General features: G+C 37.4%; 1 protein-coding gene across 1 annotated transcript; it reads right to left on the bottom strand.

Moving 5' to 3' along the window:
- Positions 1 to 3,296: 3,296 nt before the first annotated feature.
- Positions 3,297 to 4,349, bottom strand: LOC145689252 (uncharacterized). Its single transcript, XM_081763389.1, has one exon. The coding sequence runs from the start codon at positions 4,347 to 4,349 to the stop codon at positions 3,297 to 3,299; it is 1,053 nt and encodes a 350-aa protein (XP_081619515.1).
- Positions 4,350 to 11,171: the final 6,822 nt, after the last annotated feature.

The following is an 11,171-nucleotide window of genomic DNA, read 5'->3' as shown; positions in this document are numbered from 1 at the left end:
CCTTTCAGAACGTTGGTAGAAGGCCGTCGATGTTGATGGAGACTATTTTTATCTTCCCAGGTACTTCTTAGGTAACATATCGATGTTCAAAAGTGGTGGGTGAAAAAGTGACAGAACTTTCTTGGTTACCTTTGTAATTATTATTACTCTTTATCGAACAGCGATTATTTATTTTTTAAAGTTAACTGCCACGATTATGCACCGAGGCTAACGGGGACGGTGATGATAATAAATGAAGTGATGGAATAAGAAAGTGAGAATAAATTCAAAAAGTAAAGGGACATTTGTAGTTTCTCTTTCCAAGGATTGGCAACACTGCTAGTAACGAGCGCTGAGTGAGTGTAGTTGGCAACATGTCGCTAGTATTCCTGCATTAGTCATTGGATAATAGCAGACTGTTAAACATGGCAGTTCCATTGGCGATCTGCACCAAGGAGGAAATGAGAACAGTGATTCGTTTTATGGATGTGGAAGGTGTAAAACCTGCGGACATTATTCATCGAATGAAAAATAGTAGGGTGACAGCTGTTTATCGCGAAGAAAGATCTACGTATGCATAGAGCGTTTCAAACAAGGTAGAACTTCTTTATGTGACGATGAAAGATCCGGCAGGCCATCGACCTCAACGACTAACTTAAGTACATCATACCGAGCCGGAAAATAAGGCTGCGAGCATGGTTTGGAAGCACCCATCATCACAAGAAGTTAAGAAATTTAAACGTCAACCATCAGCTAGTCATTGATGCGGTATAAAATTGGTTACAGATGCAACCGAAAAACTTGTGAAACTGAAAAACAACTTTTTTTTTTCTGACGGAATCAAAAAAAAAAAAAAAAAAGCTTGTGAGACGTTGGGAAAAGTGCATTGAAGTCCAAGAAGGTTACGTAGAAAAATAAGATATGTTTCAGTTTTCTATCATTAGAATAAGTACAGCTTTTCTCAAATGTGCCTTTACTTTTTGAACTCCCCACTGGATACCACAAGTGACAATTAGGAACCTACACAGCATCCTAAGAGAATGTGGTGTGACGAAATTAGGTAGAAATATAGAAACTGTAAATATAGAAACGAATTATCCAAGATAGAAGGCTGCCAAAAAGTATTGAAAAAAAACTTAATCGAGCAATGGATTAACAATTGTTGATAATGGTATGTATACGTTTCAAATATAAATAGCTCTCACCACTCCACTCATGTGAACCCAGTTGTTATTCTTGATATCTGAGCATTTGAAATTAAGAAGTAAACGCTTATACCTTGTTCTGATAGATCATGGGGCCTATCGTCCCCATGCAGAGTCGTCCTGACTCGTGATTCGTGTCATACTAAAGACTTCGACTAAGGCTAGTTTTAGACGGAAGCATTTATCGCAGCATTTCTCGTAGCAAAAATCGTATCATCAATATCCTACCGTGTAAAGTGGCAAATGCTATAGCATTTCCCATGCCATGGCATATCCTATGGCACTTCTTGTCGATAGAACCTGCTCTATTTCGTAGCATTTTCCCCAGCATTTCTGGTCCGATTGCAGCGCCGTGGTGTGTTAAAAAGAAGCGAAAGATTTTGTGCCAAATATCTATGCTCTTTGTTTTGTGTGGGAAATTGAATTGTAGTAAAGAAAAATGAGTTGGAGTAGGGATGCTCTTTGCCCTCATACTTCTTTGTGATTTTCGTTTTTTAATATGACCGGCGAGAACTGTTGTTACAATTATTATAGCTTTAGCTACCTCACGCTTAATATCGGAGTCATAATTGCGCTCTTCTAGAGTGATTTGTTTGCTACGTCACGGCAGATGCTTATCAAAATGCTACCGTTTAAAAGCACTATATACTGTTGATACCATAGAATATTATATGAAATTTTTGGCAGCACATCTGCTACGAGAAATGCTACGATAAATGCTTCCGTCTAAAACTAACCTTATATAGGGGAGAGTGGGGCAATGGCGAACACATAAGGGTTGAATGACAATAGCAAGGTAATTGTTGAATAAAACAGGAATTTGAAATTTCTGAAAAGTATTTTAATGCTTAAACTACAAAAAGGCATTCCAATATGCAAAACAATATGTTCCAAAATGGTAGAAAATTAAGTTTTAAAAAAATGGTCCAAATGTTCGGGATTGCCCACCCACTTGGGCAATGCCGAACAGACCGCCAGGACGTTGGAAAGATATACATAATTTCAACTGAGATATGTAATATTTATACTTTCACAGTTCAAATGAATAGTAGGATAACTACACCTAACAGCATGACAAAATTATTAATTAAAAGTTGCTATAAAACAGAACATCACCAACTCTATTATTGGTTTTTGAAATCTTAAGTATTCTTAAACTATTTCTTACTACAATAAAGATATTTTAAGAGCAATCATCACATTTGTAAGCACTCCCTTTGGATTCCCAACCACTACAAGCTGCATGTGTCCAATTTGTACAAAGTGAACACTGATACCACAATTCGTCCTTGCCGAATTCATTACACACAGAAGAGATATCTTCACTAGTATCTTTCAAGTTAGCTACGTCAAATTTATTATAATCTTCGTCAGTTGAAGACTCCTGCCACTTAGTATCTACGTTGTCGCTATCCTCTTCTTCTCCAGATGAGGAAAAACTGCTATTCTTGTTTCTAATTGCACGTTCACTTCTTAGAGTCCTTACGATCCCCGAGTTTAACTTTGTTATTTCATGTTTGTCTTTTTGAACGTGGATTTTCTTAGGCTCAACCTTCTGTTTCTTCTTTACTTTATTTTCTTCTTTCTTCTGAAGCTTTTGCTTAGTTGGTGTAGAAGTTAGAACCTCGCTGTTTCTTTCGTCCCCCCTGAGATTTCTTGACCTGACGTGTGGTCGGAATAGGAGAAACTGTAGAGAATGAAACTGGTATTTGTGAAGAAAAGTCAGAGTTATTGGTATCTGACTGCAAGTTGCGGGAATTGCCACTGCATCGAGGTGTGGAACTTCTTGATGAGCTGAGTTGTGAAGTTTCTGACGCACATAAGTTGGATGTATGTAACATTTGACTGCCTAATCTTGTTGAATGACCAGATGAATCAAACCTATTCGACATTTCCACACCAATGTTGTACGTATTTGCATTGACACTTTCTCTGACACTAACGTCTTCATCAATAATGTCTTCAATAGGTTGACGAACTGTCGCTGCTTGAAAGTCACTATCGGAAAACACACTTGGATTGAAAGGATAGATTCCTGTTGACTGAAATCCAGATATAGCTTTCTCAACATTAGCAGCTTTTCCAAACGCTTCGCTCGTTATCCTGGATATATCACTTATGTTTATTACCGGTTTGTTTTTCAACAAAATCTGACACTACATGAAAGGCTTGTTTCAGGGGACCAAACAATGTTTTGTCTAATGGTTGGAGCCTATGTGAGGTATGGGGAGGTAAAGATAACATAACAATCCCATTATCTCTACAGAAATTGTAGCTAGCAAGAGATATGTGACTCGAATGATTGTCGAGAATAAGAAGCACTGGGTTTGCATTTGAAGCACTAATGAATGAGGCAAAGTGTTTTAGCCACTCAAGGAAAAGATATTCTGTCATCCAACCTGATTTTGAGCATCGGTACAATGATCCTGGAGGGCCATCCCTCTCTAACTCTGGTTTCATTCGTTGTCTCGGGAAGATGAACATGGGAGCAGCATAATTCCCCGCTGCACTGAAAGCACAACAAATTGTCACCGTGCTTCCACGTTCACCACTAGTTACGGATCCTACCTGCTTCTGGCCTCGTGGAGCAATTATGGCACCTGATTTGTGGACGTTTGTGAGCCCCGATTCATCTACATTCCAGATTCTGTCAGCTGAAAATTTGTATTTAGTCATCTGCTTGTCAAGGTTTTCGAAAAATAGTCCTACCTCATCTTTGTTGAAACCCATCACTCTATTAATACTTGTTGCCTCGGGTCGTCTAACACTGATTTTCCTGTTCCGTGTTAGGAACCCTCGCAGCCAATCCTTACCAGCAAGCCTTGTATTGACGTTGAAGTTATGCTTAATTTGGTTCGTTTCAGCATATTGGAAAGCTTGTCTTCTCAGTTCCAGAGGAGTTGACCCGTAAAATAAGTTTGGCAGCACTACGCAGTGTTCAGCTATTTCCTTTTCTTGTTCGGTTGTAAAGGTAGTACTACGTCCCATTTTAGGCTGTGTTAGGTTTCCAAGCTTAATTCTATCATGCAAGGTTGTTAATGGTATCTTAAAATAACGAGATACTTCTCTCATCGACCTTCCTGCCTGAACTTCCATCACTGCAAGTTCCAATGTTTCAGCCGTCCATTTGGCTTTATCAGTCTTCCTCTGGCGATTCTTTCCCATTATACCTGAAACAAATAATACGGCCTAATGAGCTTAATAGTCAAATTATATTATCTACTATTGTCTCATTTTGTTCAGAAAAGACCTAAGTTAATACTGCCTTAAACTTCATGAATGAATAGCCTACTTCTTGCATTTCTTACGACCTTTCGCCATATACACTGGGAAAAAGTCGTATGTGGCGTACGTAAAATCGTATGTAACATTTGTAAATCCTGTAGTTTTTGGACTTAACGTAAAGCAAACGTATAACTGAAAACGCATATTTTATAATACTTTCTGTATAAGTGTTCCATCTATGTGTACTTTCCGTATGAAACAATGTAGGCGGTCAGGATCTCACATACAAATGGATGTATATAACATATAGCTGACGAAGATAACATACATATAAGCATGTAATATAACGAAGATTTTAGATATCAGACATCCTGCAACGGAATGATATAACATCTAAGGGCAGTGCTTATGTAGCATACAGTTAACGTATGCTTCGTACTAATTTCTGTAGTAAGCAAAAGGATACCGTATATTTGATCAATATATTGCTGTCCGGAGAACGGATTTTTCTCAGTGTAGGCCTACGGCTTAGGGAGGAGGAAGGGCAAGGATATGTAAAGATCCGGCCTGGCCTCATAGAAAGTACCCTTCTGGCGTTCGCCTGGAGCACTGAGGAATACCAGGAAAACCTGTTAGGATGCACGGCCGGCGCAAGGCAAGGCACTTTTAGCAATGCCAATTGGCAAACATGAATGCGCTTGCGCGCTACCATTGGAGGATTTCTTTAACTGTATATAGGCTTATGCACATTTCTGTTACTACAATAAAGAACAACAGCATTTCACGTTTCTTTTATAGGCTATTTCATTTGCTTACTTCAGTGAAAGTTTCTCACCTAAGCTCAAATAACTTAAACTAGCTCTTACAATATATATTCCGAAGTGCAACATTTTTAAATACGTACTATAGTATAATTCATTTTTGGTCAACTGACGTTGTATTCAGAACTTCTTTTGTGCAAATGTGTGTAAAATATCAATTTGGACGAGACAAAAAATAGTGAACAGTTGCGGGCAATGCCGAACAGTTGCCGAACACTGTTCGGCATTGCCCCATACAGCCGCCATGAAAATGTGTTATCATGACATCACACATAATCAATGCCCAAAGCAAAGAAATAGCTTATTGCATTCACAACAATGCATACTTTCATTTTTAGTACAATGCAAATGCAAAAAATATATGTGACTGTGACTTACCTGCACGTTTAGACCAACCGAATATTATAACATGAATACGCAAAACAACATTTGTTCCTATCATTCCGATTCCTTGCCTCAAAATGGCACCTTGGTGCGCTGGGAGGGTTTCACGTTGCATCCGCGTAGTGGCAGTACTTGTCGCTGCCTTCTATCTTCACAAGATTCGTTGCAAAGTGGGCGTTCGGCATTGGCCGCCCGTTCGGCGTTGGCCAATTCTTCCCAGCGTTGCCAGATCTAGCATAATGATGCTAGATCTAGCATAATTTGCATGTCTTTAGCATCTAGCATCTTGCTTTTAGCATCGTGCGCAAATCTACCATAATTTCAGCAAGTTTATCAAAAAGCCGTAAAACTTGGAGATGAGAAAGAAGTTGGTTGTGGGAAGAAAAAGAACGGCAGATATCTATCCTCTTCCATTGATTCATACAGTCGGTAAACCATACAGCCAGTCTTATTTTCCGAAGTTAGAGACGGCTTTGGGATTTTTTAAAATTTTATTTATTTATTTATTTATTTATTTTGTGGCTCCACCCAGGGTTTTCTAATCCTTTAACTGCGAGGCATGGGCGGAGCTATGGTGGCCATTCTTCCCCCAACCTTTTGACAACTTCACTATCTTTATTTCTGACTTCATGACCATCTTTATTCTCCGAGACCGACCAAAAATCTCCCCCCCCCCCCAGCAGACAATTCAGAACGCCGCTTATGCTGCGAAGTAATTTTCTTTCAAAATATGTAAACAAACACTTTGCATTCATTTATACGATATATACGCCATTGAGTCTGGCATCGACTGCACTAGTTTAGTTGAGTTAAAGCTTTGGTCCGTGAAGGATTGAGTTCTATCCATGCATTCTTGCGCTCTGCGTATTTTAAGTTACGTTATCGTATCTGAACTTAGTTTTTTTTTTCTTTTAAAACTCCTGAATTAGTAATTATGAGGATCTAGCATAATTTGACCGAATCAAGCATAATTTCAATCAGGTTTTGGAATAATTCCGAGCTGTCAGTCTGGCAACGCTGATTCTTCCCTATGCTTCCTGCAATAGTCAGGGCCTTGATATGACGCTAATCATACGTCAAAACCAGGGCCGGATTTAGCATTTTGGCGCCCCTAGGCCCAATAATTTTTTCCGCCCCTAGTCTCGTTAAAGTTACTTTCCTAAAAACGTTTATTAAAAAATTATATCAGGCCTATATGTTAATTGCTTAAACACCACTCCACGATGCAATTTTATCATTGCAAGTTTTTTTGAGGAATTTACTTGGTTCTGAGCTTAACAAAATACCGTTAATGTATTAACAAAAGATTGGTGAACTTCACCAACAATTATTTGTTCCAATGAACTTCAAAATCAGAATGCTTTATTAGCCTGATTTTTAAAAACCAATTTAAAAAATATGTTAGGTTATGGCTATTTATTTTATTTTTTTTCTCTCGGCCGTGCGCCCCTGGGAGCTTGCGCCCATAGGCCCGGGCCTATTGGGAAATCCGGCCCTGGTCAAAACGACTCTGCATAAGGCGGCATATGTTTAACTCTGTATCCGAAAGCATTTCTAAAATCAAAGATAATATTTATTGTTCCTGGGTAGAACTTAGTAAAATTTACTGTTATGTCTGGGTATAACAAACGGTTCTGCGAACTCGAAATATTTTAACAACCGATTCCAGCGAACCGGCTGAATAGTACCACTGATTCTTTCATATTCTTGAGATACTAAAGTCGAGAACGGCGAGTTCACATCTTTTCATGTGTCTCTTTTGTATAATGTATCTCTCACAACAGTATTCCCCTATATGAGTTCTTTCAATGCGAGACTTTGCTAAATCGTCTTCGTGTCCTGAATATGATTTGATGAAAATCGTTATTGTATCGTATCTAATTATTCACTTTAGATTATTTGATTTTTAAGAAGATACATGAATTGAATCGCTGAGTTGACAAAGAAATACACTGTGCTCGTAAAAAAAAAGCAGTCCTTCATCACATGTTTATTTTTTTTTTCTGTTCAAGACTGACCTTTAATTGCTATTGTTTTGTTACGTTTTTGTTATGTCTAAAAATTTAGAAATGTGATTGTGCATAACTCGGGAACCCAAAAATCCGCAGAACCTAATATTTCACAGGCTAATAAACAGACCAAGATCTGCCACCATGCCAAGTTTGATCCCGATCGGATAAGATTATGTGGGTTTTTGTTTTGAAATATATGACGTAATTTGGTCATTGATAACTCGATAATCAAAAGCCTGCACAATATAACATTTCATAGACATATAGACCTATCTGGTCAAGATCTACCATCATGCCGAATTTGCTTCCGATGGGATAATTTATATTTGTGTATGGGCTTTTGTTTTCTAAATTATGACGCAAAATTTTTACCACTCAATGCTCGGAAACCGTAGACCTTCACAACATAATATTTGACACACTTCTATAGTAGGTGAAGTTCTACAACCATACCAACTGATCCCAATCGGATGAATTCGACTGAAATCGTATGATGTATATAATGCCCATGATTTTCAAAAAAAAAAAAAAAAAAAAACGAAAAGGTTAAATCTCCATTACCTCTATATTCGAGAAAATTAAAAAAACAAAAAAAAAACAGGAAGTCTCACCTAGAAATGATGACTCAGATGTCTTCGTCATTCCTACAAATTTGTTAAGTGATTTCAAAGAATGACTGTTGATAATGAATAAAAGTTGCATGATACTTCAAGTCATGTTAGTTTTCCATCTCGAGATGAGATGGAGATATTTCTAGCTTCCGCTGCTTTATCTTTTTTTTTTTTTTTTTTTTTTTTTTTTTTATGTGGTTAATGTGGTCTGAATGGAGAATTCTTCCTTTCTTGTACTCGTCAGTAGCGTAGCGTGGTATTCCGAAATGGGGATGCCAAAGTTAGTGACTTGTGTGATACAATACTGCTGAATGCATAGCTATCGGTAATGCATAGCTATTACGAGGGAAGATATACGATTATGAAAAATTTAGGGAGGGCAGACCACCCTCTTTGGTGGCCTAGTGGAGCATACAGAACCAAATGCGTGGATTACGTTAGAAGCCAATATGCAATTGTCTCAGCTCCTTCTTACCACTACCATTGTGACGAGAAAATTCCGTCCCACTGTTATATGAACATTGTTTTCAGTATAGTTCCCCTTATTTCTTTCTCGTGGGCAGCTTCTTTCTCCGCATACCAGACTTCAATCTCGTTCTTTTTAATTTATTTATTTATTTTTTTTTTATTTTTTTTTTTTTTTTTAAGATACGTCGCCCCTAGAAATTTGTCGTCTTGGGTCCGGAACTCAGACGCCCGTTCGTGAATATGGCCTGAGTGAATACGTATATCATTTGAAGATGCAAATAGAAAACACTTGAAACAATTCAGGGAGTCTATTTCTGTTTTTCTATCTTGTTGTCAGATATCCAGAGACTGAAGGGCCCAAGCAATTTTTGCAAGGAGCGGGGAGTAATTACATATTCGATGAAAGCATATTTCACTGAATATGTCGGTTGTGTAAATGATAATATAAAAATAGTTATGCTTTAATCGTAATTAAATCATCGTAATTATAATCGTACTTAAAGGCAAACTATTAATCTTCATCATAAATAAATAGTAGTCCAGTGGCGTAGCTAGAAACTCTTTTGGCCTACCAGATCGGTGATCGTGATTCTACAGAATGCTTTATATTTATGCTTTGTGTGAGCTCCCGCAGCTCAAAGGGTTTCTAGCTACGCCACTGGGCTACTATTTATTTATGATGAAGATTAATAGTTTGCCTTTAAGTACGATTATAATTACGATGCATTTAATTACGATTAAAGCATAACTATTTTTATATTATCATTTACACAACCGACATATTCAGTGAAATATGCTGAATTGGCATGATCCCCCAAATTCACGATTTTTTTTTCAGGCCTTTGGGAGCAGCTACAGGTTTGTAAATTTTTGTATATTAACTTATGTCCCCGGACTATGCACACCCAAATTCAGACCTCTACGTAAGTTGTTTCCTCTTCCCAAACATGTTTTCAATGCCCAAAAGAGATTTTATGAACAAAACACCTTCTAGAGTATGACGTCATTACTTAATACTTTGACCCCTTATGCTCAAAAACACAAAACGCGCTTTGTTGTGTGTTATGGTATACTAAAGGACTAATTATTCCCAAAATTTCAATTTTTTTCCAGGCCCATTGGAGATATTGGACAGTGAAATATACTAAATTGGCATAATTCCCCAAATTTACGATTTTTTCAGGCCTTTGGTAGCAGCTACAGGTCTGTAAATTTTTGTATATTAACTTATGTCCCGGACCCTATGCACACACAAATTCAGACCTCTACGTCAGTGTTTCCTCTTCCCAAACATGTTTTCAATGTCAAAAAATGTTGCTACTACAGACCCTGATTTCACCCCCTTCATGTGGTTTTAGGCAAAAATGTTAAGAGATAAAAATTTTAGCTCTGCACGCTTTGGAGACGACCAGCAATTTTTAATTTGTTAGGACAAATGCATGCTGAGATGTTCAAAACAACGTAACCTTGGGAGTCATCTAGTTACAACATATCAAATGTAAACACAATTATCTCGTTCGGATCTCAGCGGAGCTACTTCGTGACCCTCCCTTGTAAGTAAATCAGTAAAAAATAAAATTTCTAACTTTAGAGTGATTTTATGTGGAACTGAAAAATCCTTTCCGTGTTATTTATATGGAACGTCTTCTACATCCCAAAATGTTTAGGCACTTCCGGCAGGATTAGAATAATGAAATTTGGCACGATTGTAGCCTTCCGGGACTAACCTACAGAAAAATTGCCAAAAGTGAATATTTTTAATTTTTAAGGAGCTTAAAGAAGATGAAGAAATCGTCAGTTACTTAAATAGGCGTTTTCTTGGGATACAAAATCTTATCTTTTAGATAGTTTAAATAAGAAAAGAAATTTGAAATTCGGTATGGGTTCGATTTTTCACCGATTTTATTTGTTCATAATAGCAGTTTGTTAATTCTTGTGAGATAGTTGTTTGGCTGTATTGCTTTTCTTCTTCTGTGAAATGAAATTGTTAGTTCTTCTGCTGGAATTTCTGAAAGTGTTGTAGATTGAGTTGGTTAGTTGTTTGTTCGATCGGTTTTAGGTTTGCTAATTCATAAATTGTTTCCTTCTTGCCGTTAATCTGTAAGATGCGTCTTATTCAGTATTTTTTTTATTATTATTATTCTGACTATTTGTTCGATGTTGTTCCTATTATAGATTGGATGTCCCAATAGGATCCCGATTCGAAGCTAACAAGGGAACATCTTATATTGATAGTAGCGTTGCAAAATCAAACAATGTGCAATCGATAGAGGAGTGAAGAAAAGCAAAAAATCCGAAGTTTTACTGGCTGGCACCCAAAAACACAGGAGATACAGAGGAAAGAAGAATCTAGAATGATGTGAAGATAGCAATGCAACAGATACACTGACACAGAAAGAACTTCGAAATGATTAAAGTAATCAAAATGATATTTACACAACAGTATAGTAAGCAAACATTGTGCCC

The sequence above is a fragment of the Thermobia domestica genome, chromosome 7 (genome assembly GCF_964235325.1).
Source record: "Thermobia domestica chromosome 7, izTheDome1.hap1.1, whole genome shotgun sequence".
In the NCBI taxonomy this organism is placed as follows: domain Eukaryota; kingdom Metazoa; phylum Arthropoda; class Insecta; order Zygentoma; family Lepismatidae; genus Thermobia; species Thermobia domestica.
This window is presented reverse-complemented; position numbering and strand designations above follow the sequence as displayed.

Excerpts from the sequence above, each read along its gene's own strand:
- LOC145689252 (XM_081763389.1), bottom strand. The coding sequence starts at position 4,349 with ATGGGAAAGAATCGCCAGAGGAAGACTGATAAAGCCAAATGGACGGCT.